The sequence below is a fragment of the Gallinula chloropus genome (assembly GCF_964237585.1).
Source record: "Gallinula chloropus genome assembly, chromosome: Z".
NCBI classification, from domain to species: domain Eukaryota; kingdom Metazoa; phylum Chordata; class Aves; order Gruiformes; family Rallidae; genus Gallinula; species Gallinula chloropus.
The window spans coordinates 40,643,544-40,667,151 of NC_140089.1; the positions used below are offsets into that span (position 1 = coordinate 40,643,544).

At 42.5% G+C, this 23,608-nt stretch overlaps 1 protein-coding gene and 1 long non-coding RNA gene across 3 annotated transcripts in view; one reads left to right on the plus strand and one right to left on the minus strand.

Moving 5' to 3' along the window:
- The window catches only part of LOC311203467, a 43,582-nt gene extending 23,531 nt beyond the window's left edge, over positions 1-20,051 (minus strand). Inside the window, exons 1-4 of one of the 2 annotated variants that reach the window (XR_014617974.1) lie at positions 19,864-20,051; positions 19,378-19,527; positions 18,760-18,892; positions 12,121-12,151 (exon numbers count right to left, since the gene is read on the minus strand). This is a non-coding gene — a long non-coding RNA (uncharacterized lncRNA). Of the gene's footprint in view, positions 1-12,120; positions 12,152-18,759; positions 18,893-19,377; positions 19,528-19,863 lie in introns of those variants that run through there. The other variant, XR_014617973.1, reaches the window with a different exon arrangement.
- Positions 20,052-20,184: 133 nt separating this feature from the next.
- PTAR1 (protein prenyltransferase alpha subunit repeat containing 1) overlaps positions 20,185-23,608 on the plus strand; it is a gene marked incomplete at its 3' end in the record, with an annotated part of 33,902 nt that continues 30,478 nt past the window's right edge. The window contains exon 1 of the mRNA XM_084278408.1: positions 20,185-20,276. Within this exon, the coding sequence (XP_084134534.1) occupies positions 20,191-20,276 (86 nt within the window). The 5' untranslated portion in view covers positions 20,185-20,190. The remainder of the gene's footprint in view (positions 20,277-23,608) is intronic.

Sequence of the window (23,608 nt, forward strand, 5' to 3'; positions counted from 1 at the left end):
AGCACACCATATTTGCCACCATCTGTTTTATCATTTTTACCATTAGATTGGTCAGGCAGGACTTGCCCTTAGTAAAGCCACGCTGGCTGTCTTGAATCACCTCCCTGTCCTCCATGTGACTCACCTGTTCCATGATCTGCCCAGGCACAGAGGTGAGGCCGACAGGTCAGTATTTCCCAAGGTCCTCCTTGCTACCCTTTTTAAACATGGCTGTGATGTTTCCTCTCTTCCAGTAACTAAAGACTACATTTGGCCACTGTGACTTTTCAAGTATCATGGAGAGTAGCTTGGCAACTACATCAGCCAGCTCCTTCAGGACTCTGGGATGCATCTCATCAGGTCCCATGGACTTCTATATGTTCAGGTTCCTAATATCTGCTTTGTTATTTAAAAAGTCTCTGAACAATAACTGCATTTACTAAGGCTGATTTAAATTTCTATTTCCCAATGAGAGAGATGAACCCTGTGGAAACACACTGCCCATGCAAGATTTAGCACAAACACCCAGTTAAAGCCCTAAGGGATGGCAGGTACAGCTCAATTTCTACAGTTGAGTATTGGATTTATTATGCATTGCAACTTACGTGGATGTCAATCACTACACAAAACTGATTCAGTAAAATTAAGCTGAGTAAGCTTTCTATGCTTGTGGGAAAGCAAGTGAAGGTAAGCCTGTTTCCTTAACTACAGATTTTTGGGACATAACTCATTTGTTACTACAAAATACCACAAGGAAGTGGGAATTGCCAAAAACTCTCTTCTTTTCAACTCACTGTATCATGTTTATATAAGGTTGATGATGAGCTATTCATTTCTTTCTGAGAGAATTCTCTGTACATCCTCATTTATCAGAGGCAAATTAGCAGGACGATGTGTCAGAAGGCAGAGTGCATTTTTTTTCAACCAACTATAGTGCTCTGTGGAAATCATATTCAGATGCAATGCCAAGATTAATTTAAGCAATACAACTAATGAGGGTTGGGTTTTTTCTGCATTTCTTTAGGTATGCATTATGTGGAGGAGACATAAAGGTGGAAAAAGAAAGAGCAAGAAGATAACATACTATAGTTAAGTCACCAATATGGTATTAGCAATGGTAGAAAGATTAAGAATTGTCCAGTGTAGGCACTTTATCTATGAAAAAACAACGTTCATCATGATGTCTTTTTAAAATTGACCTAGCACTTTAGATGGAGAACCCCTGAAAGACTTACTCTGACAAGATCCATAAGTATTTTAAATAACAGGCAAGCAGAACCTTCAAGAGGCTCACATTACCAATAGATGAGCAATACCAGAAAGCCACAGCCCCGCATACAAATGGTCCCATGTCAGTAAACAGCAATCACACAAGCAGTGGCTCTGCTCTCCAGAGTAGGCTGTACCTCCCTACAGTAAAATGTTTAGAATGATATTTCTGGATTTGAGGAATAGAAATGTAAATAAAAAAAATAATTTAAAGATAAAAAAATCCGAAAGTAGAAATAATCAGGTCTCAGGAATCTAGATGCATGCCTATCTTCCATCAAAAGTCTGAAAGATCCAGGACATAAAATGCCCCAAAGGAAGTTACAAATCCTAGATTTCTTATCTAGAGTTATAAAGTTGTTAATAATCTTTATTTCAAAGTCATTATGCTGCTTTCAGACCTACAGACAGTGTATTTATTTTTATTATGGCTAAATTTTATTTCAATTATAACTATATTTTTATAACTCTATAGAAGTATGTAGTAGTGCTCTTTTACTTCAGACTAACAGAAGTCCTTGCCAGTATGGATATATAGTCATATTTGAGTTTTATATTCTGTAGCCACTACACATGAACATTAAATATGGTATGCAAACAGCACGCTCACAGCTCTTTAACCTAAATGTAAGGGACTTCACAACAAAGATGAGTAAGCCCCATCTTTATTTGTCAAATGCAATGTAGGGCACTAAGTCACCTCTATCAAGTGTTCCGTGTATCAAATAAGGAGACCAGTATAAATGCCATGAATACAAAGGAATCTCATTTATATCCTAGTCTTTGGAATCAGCCTCTTGGTGCCAGGGCAAAGCAAGGAGAAAAGAAAACCATACAACTCACACTTTTGCAAAGCCAGAATGGGCCATTCTGCAGTTTCAGAACCAGGGTTAAAAACTGATCTTATTTTTACAGCTATCGCTCTACTCCTCCTCCTGCTGCCACCCTTAGTTCAGACGACATCTCCAGTTGTGTCTCGTTGCACTTGAGATCACAAATAATGTTTGTGCCTCCCCTTCAGAGTACACAAAACATGTGGTGACAAACAGAACTTTGTGCATTACAGAATCAAAAGAGGTCAAATCTATTTCCTGATCACCAAACAAACACTAAACTAAATTTACAGCAACAAAACTGGCTGAGATGTTTGCAGCCCTATCATGAATGTGCACCTAGCACTAGGGAAGAGTGGCAGACTCAGGCCTACTCAGTATGCCATTCGTCACGCTTAACTGAAAACCCACCTGCGTTTCAGGCACAAGTGTTTCCTAACAAACATACAGTTGTTAGAGACATGAGAAGAGCAGTCATTCAAATACCATCTCCATCACTGCTTCGTACATTAGTAAATCATAGATTCACAGAATGGCATGGGTTGGAAGGGACCCCCCCAAGGATCTCAGAGTTCCAAACCCCTGCCTCAGGCAGGGCCACCATCTCCAGGCCTGGATTTACACAAGGTTGCCCAGGGCCCCATCCAACCTGGCCTTGAACACCTCCAGGGATGGGGCATCCACCACCTCTCTGGGCAGCCTGTTCCAGCACCTCACCACTCTCTCTGTAAAGAACATTCCCCTAACGTCTAATGCAAACCTTCCCTCTCTTAGCTTTAGTCAATTCCCCCTTGTCCTGCCATTATCTACCCTTTAAAAAAGTTGATTCCCCTCCTGTTTGTATGCTCCCTTCAGGTACTGGAAGGCTGCAATGATGTCCCTCCACAGCCTTCTCTTTTCTAGGCTGAACAAGCCCAGCTCCTTTTAGCCCCTCTTCATGGGGGGGTGGTCCAGCCCTCTAATAATCTTTGTGGCTAAATGAGCCTGCAAACAAAGGCATTCAGTGCAGAAAAATATGTCATAAATAATTTAAATACAGGAGAAGCCCTGGGCAATATGCTAAACATGGTTTATTTTTCTACCTCTGTTTTTGTTTTAAGACACAACTCAGAAATTCATCCAGCACTGTAAACCAACAGGTGGTATCCTACAGAGCACGTTCATTAAGAGGAGTGTATTTCAGCCACGGCATTGCCTTAGCACAACCACAAAAACCTAACCCATCAATGTACTAGAAGAGATTCAGGCCAAGGCAGGTGAGGTCTCCAAAGGCATCGGCAACCAGGTTTTACTGCACCCCCTAGTGCCTGCGGACAGGCTCTTGGCCCTTCACAAGCGTTCCTCTTGTAATCTGCCTTCACATCGCAGCATTTTCCACCAGCCGCAGCTAAAACCAGAACACTGGCATAAATATGCAAAAGTCAAGTGTTTTTTACCATGAAAGTGTTTTCATTCTTCACTTTTTTCCTATAGACTGTATTAAAACAGCATTTAGTACTTCCTTTGCAAGTTCAAAGCTCTGATTGACTGCTTCTGAAGATAAGCATTGGGGAGTTATTCTGAAAACAACCACCTTATAATATTGTTAAGCCTAAGACCAAAAAGGTTTGGAAAATGATTTCAGGGTGTAATATAAATCAGTTTTCTACAACTGCAGTCAGAACTGTTGTTCTCACTGGAATGCAGCCACGTGGTTTTGTCTTTTTCACATTTAATAATGGCAGCATATTACTGGGACTGACCCACAGAGGAATGCAGGAAATGCATCACATCAGAAATGTAGGTGCTGTCTCTGTTTGCACTGGACTTGAAAAACATTGAATCTTTATCTTCTGAAAAGAGTATTAAATGCTCTTTCTATGAATCAGATGATTCAGTGTGAAATGGGGCTTTGTCAGCTCTACCTGAGAAGTGAAATTAAAACAACCATTGTACCATCTCATGAAACAAAAGAGCTCCTCCATTACCATCATTCACACCTTCAAGCCATTTGCCTAGAGCTCAGGAGTAGCAAGAAGTCTCATGCTGAGTTTTGCCATGAAGAACACCACTGTATTAATAAAGTGATATTAAATTTTTAGATTAGTAACATTAAATAAGAATAACATAATTCCATAATCCTGTTATTTAGATACTTGTCTTCAATGAAGAATCATAGTACTGATAGATCACAGGTGGTTTTAAACTCATACTGACCAATATTTTATGCAGTCATTTAGTGTTTGGGGCTTTTTTTAAGTGGGAAACCTTTTCACATCAAGTAGCACTGGTTGTGTTCTATGCTCCTGTTACACAGGTGAAGTGCAATATAGAGTCATAGAACCTCCTTAGTTGGAAAGGAACCATAAGGATCATCAAGTCCAACTCCTGGCTCCACAAGTCAGCACCTGTGACTGAGAGCATCATCCAGACTCTTCTTCAACTCAGTCTGTCTCGGTGCTGTGACCACTTCCTTGGTTTAAACAAACAGCTGCATGTTTCCCCAACCACCCTCTCAGTAAAGAGCCTCTTCCTAATATCCAGCCTAAACCTCCAGTCACAGCTTCATGCTGTTCCCTCAGGTACTGTCACTAGTCACCAAGGAGAGGAGATTGGCACCTGCCCCTTCACTCCCCCTTGTCAGGAAGCCATAGACTGCGATGAGGTCTCCCCTCAGCTGTGAACCTTTGGAAAGCTCTCACACCTTCCTACAGATTTACACATATTCTTGCTATTTACTACACTGCCATGCTTTGTAACAGATAGAAAATTTAGATGAACATAGCAAGCCCAAACACATTAAGCCATACTACTACAAAACAAGAGGCAGATCCGGCCCCGCTCTCACATGTAGGTTAATTTAAGTTTACATCCATGTAAGACTAAGTGGAACTGGGTTTCTGAAAACAAGTTGGAGGAAAGGTTATGTTTATATGTTTATGTAAAACTGTCATCTGTTCTCCCTGACTCTACTCTAAAGAGCATTTTTTAGTTTTGTTTTTTTGTGTAAAATCCTTCAGAAACTATCCAAGCTTGGTATTTCTTGTGTTAATATATTCCAGGTATAAGAATGTTTCTATAAATAAAAGTATCATCACACAACTTAACATTATAGGCAACTGAATAAAAATGATAGCTAGTTTGTTTAAAGATGCTAGCAAGAAATCTGAAATGTCTAGTTGACAAAGTATCAAAATATGTTTTACTTTAGACTTGGTCCACTGAACAAACTTAATTTCGTTACTAAAAAAGTGCCCAATAGATTTGTACCAGCCTTTGACCCTTAATCCACTCTGCCTGGCAGATCCACAGAATACAACAGAACAAAAAAACAAAACAGGAGACAGTTTTAGGGGGTGGTTGTCACGGAAACCACAGCATAGCCAACTATAGTTTCTGGGAGAGAGATTCTTATACAAACATCTTTGTTTAATTAATGAATTGTTAAGTAAAATGGCATTTTATTTCTCTCCATACTGTATCCTCTGAGTAAAAAGGTCTGCTTAGCCAGTACAGAAAGATGTAGACCTGTTCATCATTTTTTTGCCTTACTGGCTTCCCAATGTGCTCACAGATCCAACCCAGAAAATATACAGCCATGCCTAAGCTACATTTGAAAAATCTGATTTTTTTTCTGTACACATTACATGATTATCCACAGAGTGAATATATGTTTAGTCTTTTATGTACAAAGGAAAAGCTACTTAATTTAATGGAAGTGAATTTGCATTTAACCTTCTGCATGGGACATGGACATTTAAATGTTATGTTTGCTGAATAAACCAAACCTGAAGGCCATGAAGATACGTGTTGATTAATCAAAGTTACAAGCAGGCCTCACAGATGTGTGCACTTAAATTTATGAGACTTAACAAAGGAGAAGATACAAGCACTCACCTTCTCCGTATTTCCATATATCAAGTAAGACAACCAGCATAAGTTCCATGAATACTAAGGAATCTCATTTATATTCTAGTCTTTGGAATCAGCCTCTTGGTGCCAGGGCAAAGCAAGGAGAAAAGAAAACCATACAACTCACAGTTTTGGAAAGCCAGAATGGGCCATTCTGGCTGAGATGTTTGCAGCTCTATCATGAATGTGCACCTAGCAGAGTTCCTCCTTAGCAATATCCTTTTAACATTTACTAGATTAAAAACTGCCCTCTCCTATTCACCACCTCAAATCCAGCTTATCCCAGTAAGATGCATTCTGAATGTGAATCATCATCACCACTATGAAAGCATAACTGAAAAGGATACAGACCGCAACAGCAGCTGCAGCAGCAAAACCTAAGACAAATTCCAGGAATTCAGGTCTTTGCCTCCCTGCTTTTAAAAAAGAGGTGAGAGTTCATCTAGTCATCATACATTTCCCATCACCTTAATTAAAACTGTTATTTCACTTCTTACAGTAAGCAGGAACAAACAAGGCTCCAATTCAAAGTAAACCTCAATCTTTGTATCATCTCTGTGTAAGGCATTTTAAGTTGCCAGTACTTGGACTGAGCACTGCAGGACCTGAAGGCTTCAAAGACAACAGCCCTTACTCTCAACAGCCCTCTATTGTATGTGTTTTTACTTTACCTAGCCTGAATGAGCTAAGTGAGACTTGCATGCACTACCCTTACATAAAACTGTTCCTTCCTATCAAGTCAGTACATTTTGGAAAGCTTAGAGGGATAACTTTACCCCAGGGGGCACGAGTGAGAGAGGATTTAAATCCTGTAACAAGCTGAAAGACAAGTTCCTCAACCACAAGAAAAAGACAGCTATCTTCCACTCTTTAGCATTTAACCTGAACTATATTATCTGGCTTCTGAGACATGTAGATTCACAAGGTGAAACCTCAATATTAAAAACAGGATACACAGTACACACACTCAATCTGTTTGGGAACTGCACTAGAGATCAATTTCCATTTTAAAATCTGAATTATTTGGGACATTTTATTAAAACGGGTCAAGAAGCTAAATAAAATGAAATATTCTGCACCTCAAAGAGCACATTTGGAGTCCTGTGTCCAGTTTTAGGCTTTTCAGAACAGGACAATGACATACTGGAAAGTCTGAGGGAAGACACCAAGGTGGTCCAGGCCTAGAACTAAAGCATGATGTCTAAACAGAGGTTGTATTTATCACTTTCATTTGAATATATGCCCAAAGCTGCAAGCAGAATGCAAAAAGCAGAGGGCCAAGTCCCTAAAGTCTTTAAGTTTATTATTCTGGGTTAACAGTGTTAATAAAGTCACCAGAAAGTATTGTGCCAACTTTCCCTAACAGATACAGATAAAAATCCAAATTCACTCTTTTTCATCCAGTCACCTGACGTTTATGTTCTGACCAGAGCTGTTCTGTTGAGAGCAGAGCAGTAGCCCACATCATCTGAGATACTTAACATTGGGCAGTCACTTCAGTTACTTGTATTAAAAACATGCAAGTTCTAGAATATTCATCCTAAATGCTACCTTCTCTGAACTCAGGTAACTTTTCTACTGACTGACAGGTCACTATGCACCAGTAACTTTTAGTGTAAGAACATGTATAATGCATAAAATCCTGAATAATATCATTAAAAAAAAATCATAGTGTGGGTCAGCACCACATTCTTCACATGTCTCTTCTGTATACAAGGGGATCTGAACTGCTCTTACACAATGTTCTCATGGAAGTAAGAGCACAGCTGTTAGTGTTTTCAAAAAAGTGTATTTAACAAAGGTAGGAGTGAGGAACTCGGCTGCATAAGGAGCCTCATCTTTTAATTCTGCACATCTTATGACACTGCAACTGATCTGGCAAATGCCTGTAACATTAATTAGATTTCACCTCCTCTTCCCTATGAAAGTAAACAGATAAAACTACCAAACTGCTAACTAATGATCCATTCCTTGTTATATTTTCACTTTTTCTCTTTTTAAACAGCTCTGACAAGAAAAACAAAATACTGCAAGAGCTTTTCAGAGAGGGAAGGATGTGAGAGAACTTTCCTAATTTGTTGGGCAAATAGAGGAGTGTTTTTACCCATCAAAATTTACACACATAGGAACACACACTGACTTGGCAAAAGGGGGAAAAAAGCCAGGAACAGGGGACAATACAAAATTGAGTATTCCAGAAATCCTCTGCAGCTGAAGACTGACACGATCCAGTAACAGACAAGGTTTAAGCTCAAGAGCATAGCCTTTGTTGTTAGAATCATAGAATCACTTAGGTTGGAAGAGACCTTTAAGATCACAGAGCCCAATCACAGCTTAAGCCTGCCCGGTCCACCTCCAGACCACGTACCCAAGCACTTCTACACGCCTTTTCAATATCTCTGGGAACAGTAACTCCACCACTTCCTTGGGCAGCCTGTTCCAGTGCTTGACAACCCTCTTGGTGCAGAAATTCTTCCTGATATCTAACCCAAATCTACCTTGGTGCAATTTGAAACCATTTCTTCTCATCCTATCGCTTGTCACCCAAGAGAAGAGACTGACCTCTGCCTCTCTACACCCTCCTTGCAGGTGTAATTGTAGAGAGCAATAAAGTCTACCCTCAGCCTCCTTTACTTAAGACTGAAAAGCCCCAGTTCCCTCACAGGACCTGTACTCCAAACCCTTCACCAGCTTCATTGTCCTTCTCTGGACATATTCCAGCACCTCAAAGACCTTCTTGTAGCGAGGGGCCCAAACTGAACACAGTACTCACTTCTCTACTCCTACTGGTCACACTATTCCTGATACAGGCCAGGATGCCATTGCCCTTCTTGGCCACCTGGGCCCACTGCCAGCTTATGCTCAGCCGGCTGTCCACTAACACCTTCAGGTCTTTCTCCTCCAGGCAGCTCTCCAGCCACTCTGCTCCAAGCCTGTAATATTGCCTGAGGTTATTGTGACCAAAGTGCAGGACCCAGCACTTGGCCCTGTGGAACCCCATAAAGCTGGCCTCTGCTCATCAATCCAGCCTGTCCAGGTCCCTCTGCAGAGCCTTCCTGCCTTCCAGCAGATAAACACTCCCACACAATTTGGTGTCGTCTGCAAACTTACTGAGGGTGCACTCAGTCCCCTCGTCCAGATCATTAATGAAGATGTTAAAGAGGACCAACCCCAGCACTGAGCCCTGAGGGACACAAATTGTGACCTGTCACCAGCTGGATTTAACTCTGTTCACCACAACTCTTTGGGCATGGCCATCCAGCCAGTGTTTAACCCAGCAAAAAGCATACCCATCTAGTCCATGAGCAGCTAGTTTCTCCAGGAGGAGGCTGTGGGGAACAGTGTCAAAGGCTTTACTGAAGTCCAGGTAGACAACATCCACAGCCTTCCCCATATCCCCTGAGCAGGTCACCTTGTCATAGAAGGAGATCAGGTTGGTCAAGCATGATCTGCCTTTCATAAACCCATGCTGACTGGGCCTCATCGCCTGAGTGTCCTGCATGTGTTGTGTGATGGTACTCAAGATGATTTGTCCATCACCTTCCCCAGGACTGAGGTCAGGCTCACAGGCCTGTAGTTCCCCAGGTCCTCCTTCCAGCCCTTCTTGTAGATGGGAATCACATGCATCAGCTTCCAGTGACGTGAGTCAGCCAGGAGTGCTGGTGAGTAAGGGAAAGTGGCTTGGTGAGCACTTCTGCTGGCTCTCTCAGTACCCTCTGGTGAATCCCATCCGGACCCATCGACTTGCGTGGATCTAAGCAGCTGAGCAGGTCACTAACCAATTGTTCCTCCCATCCAACACTAAACTACTAACCTCCTGGAAAAGAGAAATGAGAGACTACACCTCATGCAGGCAGTGATGAGAAATAATTTATATGAGTTCAAGGGAAGACTTGAAGGGATTTTAACTAGATCTTTTGAGGGTTACTAACAACACAAACCACAGTTTTTGGACTTCCCTGGAGCTGAGCAACAGTGAGAACCAACTCACCCAACTCATGGATGGAGACAACAGAAGTATCACGTGCACAAGCTCCTTTCAGGCTGCCCTGGGTACAACACAACTACTTTGTCATGCACGTGTTCCTTCTCTTTTAAGCACAACAAGAAAAAAAATATGCAAGGGAAACCGACAGGTATATTCCAATTGTCCTAAGGACTCCAGTCTTTCATCACAATCTGGGTCTTCACAGCATGAGTTTGCATCAAGCATTACCCCTTGGCCTTTTTGTATCTTTGTTCTTTGTATCTGGAAGAAAATGGCTAAGAATATTCTCACAGAATTTTCATTTTATTAAAACCAGAAAATAAAGGCTTATCTTTGCTTTCAACATCTGCAGGGTTTGGGCATGAGGAAAAGCTCCCATAAAACTGTTCCAGTCTCTATCAACATTGATCAGAACTCATCTACAGGAGACGTTTAAATAAAGAAACAGAAAAGTTGACTTTTTGTTAGCAGCAAGGCTCACAAGGTAATTCCAAGGGCATTTAAGACATTAAAATAAGGTTAGGAATAGGAAGCTGTGGGAAGAAAATTAAGTAGGGTATTATGTTCAGAAAGACAAAGAAGTTTTCACTTCTAACATCTGATCTTTCCGAAATGTTTTAACAAGCAACGTTCCTGGTCATGTAGTGAACCCAAGTCATTGTAAGTTAATAAAATAAACTGTCTGCATACTATTGGCCAAATTGTTATTAAAAAGTAGTAACAACTGATTTTTACATATAGTCACAGTAAAGGTATTTATCCTTGCCAGGATAGCTGCCTATTACATGAAATACTGTTGTTCAAACAAAGATACAAGATGAGAACGCAATGCAAGACAACACTAACAAACAGAATTAGGAAAACTATACTGTATATTTAATGCTTCTTCTCCATAAGGTCTGATGATAATACACTAGGCCAGTGTCTAGTGAATGCATAACTTTTGAGTACATGAGTACAGACAGAGGTGTCCTTAGTTAGCCAGTTTTTTAATTTATAATTGCTTCTGGATACATTTCAAACATGTATTAAAGAAACTAGTCATATCTACCTGTGAATTCTTGAAAGTCTGGGCTCAGAGCGCAGCAGCACTATGTAACAGACATTCTGAAGCAATATGCTTTCTATCTGAAAAAAAAATAATCCCAGTAACATTATTTTTAGAATTACAGCTCTTTATTTAACTTGACAGTCAGGCTTGGTTTATCTAAATAGAGGAGTGATAAGCTCATTATGTCGCTATACTTTGCACAAAAAAAAAATGACATTCTCGTACTTCTCCATTCTAATTGCCAAGCAAGAGCTTGAAAATTATTTTATACATGATGTGAACAAACTGGAGAAAAAGTCTGTTGTCTTAATATTCTACTCAGTGCCTGAGGTACTACAGGTTGAAAAGTTTCAATATACGTAGAGTACCAAGAGAATGTACATTTTACATATGTAGCTCACTGATCCTATTTTACATGTATGCAAAACAAACCACAAGATTTATATTGGGAGCAGCAGTTCATTTTTGTGCACATTTACAGAAGCTTTGCCAGGACATTTCAGATCTTTGCATTCTCTTGGAACATACCATTACAAGCACTACTAGTCTGTCTGGGGCTAGGACAGAGTTAGTTTTCTTTCTAGCAGCTGGTGCAGTGCTGTGTTTGGGATTCAGGACGGCAGCAGTGCTGGTAACACACTGATGGTTTAGTTGTTGCCAAGCAGTCAGGGACTTCTCAGCTCCTCATACAGCCCTGCTAAGGAGAAGGTGGGGGGCACCCAGGGAGCTGGGAGGAGACAAAGCTGGGACAGGTGACCCAAACTGGCCAAAGGGGCTATTCCATACCAATGATGCCTTGCTCAGCATAAAGTGGGACTAGTGGGGGAGGAGTGTACAGCACCAGGATGTGTGATCTGGGGACAGTCTGGCTTCAGGATGGCTCTGAGCTGTATCGTCTGAGCTGTGTGGAACATGCATTTGTGTATCACCAGTTTTGTATATTTTGCTATAAAATCCTGTTTTCGTTATTTTTCTCTACTGTCCCAGTAAACTGTCCTTATGCCAACCCACAAGGTTTGCTTTTTGGTTTTCTTTTCCCTCCCCTTCCGCCGGGCCCCCACCCAACACCCCCTCGCCCTCTTAGAGAGAGCACTTCCTGATGTTCAGCTCCTGGCTGGGGTGAAACCACGACACAGTCTCCTAGTGAAGAGAGAACGACACTTTACATTCTTATAGCATGAATTAACCAGGGATTTTCATTCTGAACCATGTGCCATGAGAATACCCGAGATGCTTATATTCTAACTAAGAAACATTCCTTACCTCTACACGTGTAATTTCAGTAGATGCTATTACCTACAATTATCTACCAGGTTTCAAATATGTAATTATCTTAATACAAGAACTCTAAGAACAAGTACAGCCATGAACCAATAAAAGACTTAAGAGGTAAGACTTAGGGGTTAGACTAAGCAAGGCAAATTATCTGAACTTGTGAGATGGAACAAAAAGGTGTTTTCTTGAAAAAGAAGAGACTCATCTATCCAGTTCTCTGAATTCTTACTTGCTCCCATCTGTTTACCATTAATCAGCATTTTGAGACTGGAAAAAAGACTCTAGGGTGGGGAAGAAATTAAGGAAGTACACAGGTGGACTACTAGTACCAGTCTGGATTAAGAAAGCACATTCAGAAGGACTGGGATAGGCTAGAATTGGGCTTCGTGGTAAAGCAAGGATTAAGACTAAAAATACTTAACAGACAGGTTGCAGCATCCACTAGGCTGTGACAAGTTACAGTTCAAATAGAGAGAAAATTATTTTACTACAGGAACATAACCTATGACAGGTTGTAGACTAGTACTTCACAGTTCGTACCCTTTGAACAGACAACTACAACTACATTTGATTTAAGACACGATCATCAGAAGAAGACAAAGAATGGTAAATCGTTGATGAGATAAATATACTCTACAACTAGCATCAGTCAATAGGATATTATACAAACACAGCTATGTTAGCCTCACATCTTGAGATGATTAGTAGCAATTAGTACTAATAGTTAAGACTATTACTACTGTTTGGGTTTACAGGAAGAGGGGTAGTCACATTGGCCCAGAGAAAGGTCAGTTGTAATGTGAATTATGGGCTCTGCCAGAGCCCGAGAACTATTTCAGTTCCAGCTGTAACCTAAGTGAGCAGTAACAGCACAGGAATTCAGAAGGCATTGCCATGTAATGAGTACCTCTGAAAGCACAGTGCATGCAACTCAACTTCAATGCAGTGTGGCTGGCTGTTGCAAAATCAGAGCTAGGATGAAGGCCCATATATGGATTTAGGTTTGGGGGTCAGTAAAGAAACAGAGGGCCCAGAAAATCTGGCAGATTATCAGGGAGACTAGCACAGACGCTTAAAGACCAACCAAGCCAATCACTGCTTTAAAGTCAGACTTCACCTGAGCTTCACCTCCTATATATACCACAAGTTACTGTGCAAGACCAGTGACGTTTGACTAATTTCATTTAAGTTCCTGGATCTGCAAAGTGCCTGTTACAAAGGGACTCTCCCCAGGAGGCTCCTATCCAGACTACACTTCTTAGCATGCCACATGCCAACTACTGCCCTGGTAACTGTCATTAAAAGTAGCAAAAATTTACTTTCCCCTTAAAACTGCTGAGCTAAAACTATAAATACAGTCCACCCTAATATCTCTACAGTAGAATGCTACCATTTATTATTGAATACTCACCTTTCATAATGCTTTAACTGCTTTAAAAGACACATGGACATATTTTAACTATGTTAATATATAGTTTTCCCCACTTCCAACTGCCAAGAGAACAGTTTTAAGCTGTCGTGTGGTTTCAGCACATCCTTCAGCCTTTATGGATGGCTGAATTCAAATATGCAACTATGCTTTTTTGCAATTACAGTCAAGTCCCAAATTGATGCTGATACTCTTTAATTCCTGAGCTTTTAGGAAAACCCCAGTTAACATTTACTGAGAAAATGATGGATTACATACAATACCGTTTCAACCTTTTACTTTTTTTTCTCCCCGTAATTTTTTGTTTTCTTTCTGTTAAAATGCAACAAACTGAATATAATGAACTGAAGAATCTGCAGTTTTAATGATGATGCTAATTCAGGCCATTCTCATTGCTGCAGAAAAGATGCAGTCATTCAGTCTCTGTACAAGCAATCACAGAATCACAAGGTTGGAAGAGACCTTTGAAGATCATCGAGTCCAACCATTCCCATCCTATGCTAAACCAGATCCCTGAGCACCTCATCAAACCTTTTCTTGAGCACATCCAGGGATGGTGATTCAACCCCCTCCCTGGGCAGCCTGTTCCAGGCCCCAACAACTCTTTCAGTAAAAATTTTTTTCCTAATATCTAATCTAAACCTGCCCTGGCACAGCTTCATGCCATTTCCCCTTGTTCTATCTTCTGTCACCTGGCTGAAGAGACCATCGCCCACCTCTCTACAACCTCCCTTCAGGTAGTTGTAGGTGGTGATAAGGTCTCCCCTCAGCCTCCTCTTCTCCAAGCTAAACAGCCCCAGCTCCCTCAGCCGCTCCTCATATGATTTGCCCTCCAGCCCCTACACCAGCCTGGTTGCCCTTCTCTGCACTCGCTCGAGGACCTCAATGTCCTTCTTATGGTGGGGAGCCCAAAACTGCACACAGTACTCGAGGTGTGGCCTCACCAATGCCGAGTACAGGGGCACAATCACCTCCCTAGACCTACTGGCCACAGTTTTTGATACAAGCCAAGATGCCATTGGCCTTCTTGGCTGCCCGGGCACACTGCTGGCTCATATTGAGCCTGCAGTCAACCAACACCCCCAGGTCCTTCTCTGGCTGACAGCTCTCCAGCCAATCTCCCCCAAGCCTGTAGCGCTGCATGAGGTTGCTACGTCCCACGTGCAGCACTCTGCACTTGGCCATGTTAAACTTCATCCTGTTGGTCTCAGCCCATCAGTCCAGTCTGTTCAGATCCCTCTGAAGAGCCTCCCTACCCTCAGGCACATCAACACTTCCTCCCAGCTTAGTGTCATCTGAAAACTTAGTGAGGGAGCATTCAATCCCTTCATTGAGGTCATTGATAAAGATGTTGAGTAAGACTGGACCCAGGACTGAGCCCTGGGGGACACCACTTGTGACCGGCCTCCAGCTGGATTTTGTTCCATTCACCACCACCCTTTGGGCCCATCCATCCAGCCAGTTTTTAACCCAGCTGTGGGTCCACCTGTCCAGGCCAGTGGCAGCCAGTTTCTCAGTCAGAATGCTGTGAGAAAACGTGTCGAAGGCTTTACTGAAGCCCATGTAGACCACATCCACAGCCTTCTCCTTGTCCGTTAAGTGGGTCAACTTGTCACAGAAGGTGATCAGGTTAGTTTGACAGGATCTACCTTTTGTAAACCCATGTTGACTAGGCCTGATCCCCTGGCCATCATGCATGTGCTGCATGATAGCTCCCAAGATGACTCTCTCCATGATCTTCCCTGGGACTGAGGAATTACAGGATCCCTTGAATTATTTTTAATTTTCTATCTTAATACACCATATGCTGTTATGCTCTATTAGTGTAATATGTGCTAATATATAGAGGGCTAACCCATCCTTCATATTCACTTTATTTACTGTAAAAGACAGAGACAGGAAATTTGTCACACAAGAGCAAGAGATAAGGTTAAGCCTTTACTAAATTAAAACTTACTTCATTTTTCTGCTACCTAACAAGGATTTTAATTTACTTTCATGGTTTGTAAATGTATGTTAATCTACGCAAAATTTCTCATCACCAGGCATAATTTCAGAACTGCTGTGACCGGCGCTTAACTCAGTGGAGTTATCTCAATGCCAGACACAAAAGGTGTGGGCATTTAGCAACCTATTGGTACCTACTTCTATTTGTAATAGTGGAGTTACATTACTGAAGTACACCTAGAATAAAAAAGAAAATGATGACCACTTGAAAATGAAACCATGATTTTAAAATATTAAGATAAAAGGACTTAAGGACAAATATTTTAATTCATTGTGATTTTCTGAAATATATGCACAAGACTATACCTTTAATTTATATCACATAAAATAAATAAATTATGACAGAATCACAGAGCAGCAGGGCTTGAAATACCTCGAAAGATTGCCTAGTCCAACCCCCCTTCCAGAGCAGGATCACCTAGATTAGGTCACACAGGAACACATCCAGGCAGGTTTTGAATGAATCCAGAGAAGGAGATTCCACCCTGGGCAGTCTGTTCCAGTGCTATAATGTACATACATACCACTTTAATCACAAGGTGGTTTTGTGATTTGAAAGTTTCACTTTCAAAAACGTAGTCCTCAAAATTGAGTGGTAACATAGCCAATGTGAATATCATACATAAGCATAAAATTAGGATTACCAAATTCACGAGAATGGCCAGTTTTCCAATTCGTAGGGCTTCCCTTAATACAAGTTATCACCTCTTCCTGTACGGAAATAAAGTGTTAAACAACTATATCCTTCAAGAGAACCTAGCACTATTGTTAGTAACTGTGGTAAGTGGAGATCTAGAGGTGTTAGATGGCAGAACGGGCGAAGTAGCACAAATTAGTTTGCATTTCTGGAGTATTCTGCTCCCCTGTAACCTCATTCTATGTCTCCAAACAGCACTGAAATATATCCTTTGTTATGTCATCCATACAGACATCGCACATTTTTTCTCTCTTTGGTATCAAAGTCCATGTTCCCATGTTCCAGACTCCCTATGGTACATTCTACAGTATCTATTATAAAGTTAAGTGCAAGAAAATATTTTACAAATAAACACACACTGATACCAGTATGGAATTTTTTTTCCTTATCCCTTCAGTCTCTAGAAGAAGGATAAAAAGCTTTTACATTTTAACCACTCAAGCATCAGGCAGGATCTATTAAAGATCCACTTGTTTATATATATATGTTTATATACCGCTCTAGTTGTTTATATCCCAAGACTGTTATGAAGAAGCATTTGTTAAAATATGTAAACATACACAAAAAGAAGTTGAGTGGTCAAAGAATTCCAGTCTTTACCTTCATTATCCTAAATTAAAATGAATGTTGTTCATATGTAAAATTCATGCTTTCACTTATAAGGAAATACTCTTGAGAATGCCCTCCCTAAAAATGAGAAATCATTCTCAAAGGCAGTCTAAGGTGTCACTTAGCAATTAGCACAATCATTTCAAGATATTCTAGGCATAACACAAAATATGCTCATTTATCAAATCAATCATCCCACCCTCATGTTACAATAGAAAATAGTAATGTCTATTACTTCTCTGTATCAGTACATAACGACTTTAGGTAAAATCGTACTGAAACTAGAGGTAGGCTATACAGCGGTTTGTACAGGGAAACAGTCCTAACATGGGTCTGCTGATAGGGAAATTGTAAAGAAATCCCAACTTCTTAGCTAACACTGGACTGATGCTAATGCACCTAGCACTAGAAACAATTCTTTTCAATTCAGAGAAATTACAAGAAATAAATTACAACTTAAAAGAAGAAAAATGTGACAGACTTCCAATAATTGGTTCTGTTGAACTGGCTGGCTGATGTGAGTGTACACTGTAACCAACTCCTGCTAAAAAGCATCTCGCCTTCTAGGCAGGATAGGTGTACTCAATCCACTAAGTAGCACACACATATAAGTGCTGCTCAAACTGCTCCAGATTGCATGCAGACCTTAATGAAAATAAATATACAGCTTGATTTTAAGAAAAACTGTGATATTACATATCAGGAACACTTTCACCATATTAAATTATGTATTAATAAAACACAAGTAGAAGATTTTATCAAATCAACATTTTTGTCTTAAGGTTACGCTAGATTTAAAATCAAAGAAAAGTTGGATGAGATACTAAACATGGTTTAGTCAGTACTATAGGTGGCAGGGGCACAGTTGAACTAGATGATCTGGGAGGTCTCCTCCGACCTTAACTGATTGTATGATTCTGTAAAACCAGTGTAGCACCAATTGTTCCGGTAACTTCATGACTGTTATAACTGATTTTCACTTGTACACAAAACTAAAACTCAAAACCAACCAACCAAAAGCAACAAAAAATTAAGACTCTTAATCCATTCAGTAAGTCTGGTGCGATTAATGATATTTCAAAGATGTTCATTTTAGGCCTAATTAACCAAAATCTGTTTACAGAATCCAAACTATATATAGCTGCAAATATTTCATTCACTGTGCTACCTGACAGAAGTTAAATTTGCTGCTTTTCACAAATTTGAAACAAGTACGGGACACAGGAAGAATGCAGTAAGCCTAAAAAGGTCATCTACATGAAACTGACTTATACCTTCTGAGCAAGGCAACTGAGCAAAATTCTGGGCTATGCTGAATGTAACAACTGAACCTTTTTTGAAAAAGCAATTTTTATTTTTCATTTTTCCCACCAAGACTTGTAATACGTTTCCTCATATTTGCAGTTTTACTTAGGTGACATCCAGAATACATCAGCTGACTTCAGTAATTTACGACACCATACACCATAAAGCAGTGTCTGTGCAATACGTAAGGTGAATGAAAAGCTGAGACAACACGGCCATACAACCCAGCTGTCTGAAACAAGCACTATTTAGTCTGAATTTTTTCACTTAATATATGGACTTACCATCTGACAGCACCAAGAGATCCCCACTTAGGCTATGGAATAGCATGCATATGGCAAAATACTGTGGCAGGGTTAAAGAGACATTAATGAACACCAGAATATAAGGGTTACGTAGGAAACAATATAGAATGCAAGAAGTTACCTTACAGCGTTCACTACTGAGAAAACTCTCCAATGCATCCTTTTCAAATTTATCATTGAGCTTCTTCCAGTCAGTGACTGGTTTCATGTGGGATCCCTTGCAGGCATCACCTCCCTGTTTGCATTTGGCTTATCTAAAAAAATACGGTAAAATGTTAACTACCAGGAAGGCAAGAGTCAACATGAAACAGACCCCTACTTTAAGATTAGTTTACTTTAAAATCCAGAAAAAAAAGGACAACTTCAACATGAGAGAACGCGTTCAGTGTTTCTCTAACGGATGTCTGCTTTCTTGCTCGCTCTTTTATGTATCTTGGATAAGCCTCTTCCTCTCTAAGCACTTTTTTTCTTTCTAGATTCTTTTTAGACTCTCCTCCATTTCCCCCACCCCCCCCCCCAAGAAACATACAATAGGTCAACTCGGTCTTCTGGGTGGTGGTGAAGGTAATGGATGAAGCCAGTGATGATGACAACATTGCAGGCTTTCAAGTGAGAGGTAACTAAATTATGCGTAGTTAAGGCTTCATACAACAACTTGTCCTGGAACATTAGCTGAGCCAGTTACGGTTCAGAATTATAATCAGCTCTTCGCATTCAGCCTGCAGATAAGCAGACTCACCTCTCTTCAAAGCGAGGGGAAGCTAAACACGCAAGCATTATGTCTTCAAGTGATGTGGCTCAACATCTATCATGAGTATGACAATAACGGAGGTATAACCTCCTGCTTTTACACCTCAATTAACCGTTGCTATTGCGTTTCCTTGTTTACCTGCCAAATGACGGAACAGCGTTAAGTAAGCACAATGGCAATACCGCAGCTCAGAAGTTTGCCCCTAACAAGATTTAACGGCGCTGGAGCCACTTTAGACGCTCCCCGCCCTCCCCCCCCCCCCCCCCCCCCCCCCCCCCCCCCCCCCCCTCCCCCCCTCCCCCTCCCAATCTGCACCGTCCAATGGCTCTGCCAGGCCCCGACAGGCGAGACGCTGCAGGGGAGCTCGGCCCTCGCCGAGGACAGAGCTGTAAGGGGCGCGCCCTCAGAAAGACGGCTGCCGACCACCGAGTCCCCCCGCGTTCGTCGGGGCCCGCCGACGCCTGCTCTGCCCACCTCCCTTCAGAACGAGCACCGCGCCTCAGGGAAAGCGGCCCCACCCGAGACGACTCCGGGGCCGCTTTACAACCAACTCCTGCCTCCCCCCCGGCTAACACCAGATGTTGGGGCCCTTCCTCAGGGGGAAAACCGCCCCGCCGTCGCCTCCCCGCACCCGCCGGGAAGCGGCTGAGGCGGGCGGGAGGCCGGGCTGGGCTGCGCCGCGCCCGCCGCCCCGCCCCGCCCCGCCGCGCCGCCCGCGCGTTACCCGCGGCTCCCTGCGGGCTGCTGACCCGGAAGCTCTCTGCCCGCCCGGCGCGGCAGGGCCGGCTGCGGAGGTGGAAAATGGCCGAGTCGCCGGAGGAGGTGGCGGTGCTGGTGCAGCGCGTGGTAAAGGACATCCGTAACGCATTCCAGCGGAACCCCCACATGTGAGTGGGGCGGGGGCCGGGGCCGGGCCGGGCGGGAGCGCCGCCCGCCCTCAGCCCAGTGCGTCCTCCTGGGCTACCGGTGTTCCCGCTCCCTGGCCGGCGAGAAGGGGGTGTGGGGTCCCCGGCCTGAGGCGCGGCGGGACGCCCGGCGTCCGGCAGTTGCCCGTCAGGGCCGGGCCCAAGGTCACGCCGTGAAAGCGCTGCGGAAACCGGACGGGTTTTCCCTCCCGCCGCAGGGGAGTGCCTGCCCGGCAGCGGGAGGGCCGGCGCTGGGCGCCTTCCTGGGCACCTGCGCTTCACCGTCACCCCTGTGCTCTGCTGTTGCCCCGGCTTCTGGGTCGCGCCACGTTACCTGCGCCGGCAGCTCCAGCAGCGCGCGGGGCGCCCGCGTGGCCTGCTCGGCGCGAGATGCGGCGGCGGCGGCTCCCCTGGCCGCTCGGCGAGCCGCGCGGCGGCTCCTCAGCCTGCCGGCGCCAGCGCCGCCTGCTCGGCGTGAGGCGCCTCGCTGCGGGAACCGGAGGGGGCTGCCCTTGGAAGCGGTGGCTTTCGGGTTTGTTTTTTTTTGTTAGTGACGAGTCCTTAAACGAACTCGCTTCGAATTCGAGGCTTGGCGGCGTTAAGCTCGCCGTGCAGCCGAGGTGGGGTTGACCTCTGCTTTTGGGTGAGTCAGGCCGGCCGAAGGCAGCGGGGTCTCTGTGTGTGCCTGAGGCAGGGCGTTAGCACTGGTGGAACCAAACCTCAGCCTACTCAAGCCTACTGAACTGCGTCTTCCTCCCAATCGGCAGCTGTTGGTAGAGACATCAGTGCTTTCCGTTGTGCATCTCGAAGGAGACAAGCTGCAGTTATTGCTGCCTTGTGAGAAACGGGTTTATCTAACGATCTGGGCGTTGGACGGTCTCTCTTTTGTTTTCAGTTTCCCTGCTGACCAGTCCTGAGACCCTGATTTACGTACATCCTCTGTGTCAGTTTCCTTTCCCATCTTTTGTTGTTTTAAGACACAGACTGTTTTGGGGTGCCTCTTTCTATCCATGTCATGTTGGTTATGGCAAATGAGGTAGCGCATACGGATAGCAACTTTATAGCGTAAGTATGGCGTATTTGTGTCAGTCAGAAACGCTGCAGTCTCTGAGGTGGTGGCCTATTAATCTGTTCCAGAAAACGTTACACTAAGCAGCTACGTAGGAAAATTTTTTCAGGCACTTGATTTTGCATAAAAGCGAGGATTAGAATGAATACCCTCATGTTTCTATAAATGTAGCAAGCAAGTTGGGTGGGTGGCCAGGTTTTAAAATGTAGCATATGGATGCTCTCTAAAAAAGAATTACGTTTTACCATGGAGCTTCATTTTTAGGTTGTGAGGCATAATGTGCTGTAAACAGCCAGTATTTGTGAATGAACGTTCTGATTCTTCTTGGTCCATACTCCTTTGCTGGAATTTTTTGTTGGTAGCAAGCGTCAGGCTTGTGCTTCTGAAGAATATGCTGCTGTTGCCATTTTCTTTCATAGATGCAATCTCAAAGGTGAAGGTAGGCTACAGGAATTGTGTGCTCTGAGACTGATGTGGTGTGTCATTCTTCAAGTGGGGAAGCATGACCTACGGCTAGTTTACCCCCTAAAGTAGAAAAAGTGGCAATTCTGTCTGCAAGATTTCTGAACTTCCGTACTAGCTCGTGTTAGACAGTGCCTGTCTGTGCCTCTAGAGCCACGTTGCAGCCATCCTGGGCAGACATTTTCATGTATCTTGGATACATCTTCTCTTCCTGCTGGTGGCCAAGACAGTCATAACCAGTGCAGTCCATTACAGGTTACCCTTTTAAATTGAGTGGCTGGTTTGCGTCACAGGTCCAGACTCGTGTTCTTTTCTGCCTGGCTCCACTGAAAATAGGAGGTCTGCCTGGTGGATGATGTTTCTGTTGATGACCTACACTTTTGTCCTCTACTCTCTCTTCCAGCATTTGTTGTCCCTTGTCTTTCTTTGCTTGACCCCTTCCCATCTGTTGGAATGGATGTTTTGTTCTTTCAGGTAGATGACAGTTTTGTATGCTTTAAAGGGGGTGTTGTCTCTGGTCAATATTTTAAAAAGCATGTAAAAAATACAGTTTTAGACTAAGTAGAATGTTGGATTGTTATTTCTTTTTTTTTTTTTTTTCTTTAAATTTGCAGCAGTGCTGTGCATCTGTTTAGGCCATGCATACTTCAAGCTAAATGTGCAGTGCAGTCCTTTTTGCTTTGCCTCAGTGGTACCTTCATTTTCTTAGGTAGTCTGTCAGCATGCTAGCTTTCAATTTTTTGAGGCTGTGAAATTCAGCATAAGATCTTTTTACCCAGTCCTACAAGCATAGGTCCTGCTAAAGTCATATATGTGAGCTGTGCCACTGGAACTGAATGGATCACCATCAGGGAGCAGGTCAATGTACACTTCCTTTTCGAGCTTTGTAGTACTTTTGTACATGAAGTCAAATAGAAATAGCCTCACTTTACAAAAAAAGTGTGTGAATTTGCTGGTTATAACTGGAAAGATTAATCCCTTAGATTTTGTACACAAATGCTGAGCTATCTTGTGAGGGTACTATTTATGGTTTGCCAAGCATTATGTCACTTTACCCAGATTAAGTATATGATAAATTGAGACAGAAAAAAGTAATGTAGTGAACATACCACACTTCATTTTGTTAGATTTGAAATTCTGAATCGAGGTTTTTCCTGGTGTGATTGCAAATTTCTCTGCAGGGGAGTCAGGAAAAAACAAACTTCTCTAAGTCTTTACTGTAGCCAACTGTGAAATTGCCTTGCCAATACTCATTTTGTTAGATTTATTTTTTTAATAACTTTGTGCAGCATTGATGTTACAAAGTAGACCAATAACAAATTAAAATAATTTTCATGCAATACTAGTGAGAGAGGTCATCGGTGTGGAATTCTGTTATGGCAGCAGAAGATTCCATGTAAAGTGCAGATTAATGTGAGAGCAAACAAAAGGAAGCTCCTAGAAAGTGAAAATCTTGTGGTTATAGCTCCTTTTGAAGCAAATCTTGGCTAGAAGTACTTTGGAATTCAGTAACACATTAGTGTTCTTTAATTTATAAAAGCTCTTGTTTGTACATCATAATGTGCAAATTGATTTACTTCACAGCGTAAAAGAATATGTATACGATGTGCTGCACAATAAGGAAACAATCACATTTAAACTCTTGGATTTGGGCCCCCTTTTCCTTGCCTTTCAAATGTTGTAGATTCATTAGCCATGTAATCAATTTCATGAGACTTATTCCAATATAGAAATATACATCTTTCAAGTGTCTGTGCTTGAGAGGCGCAGTCCCAAGCACAGC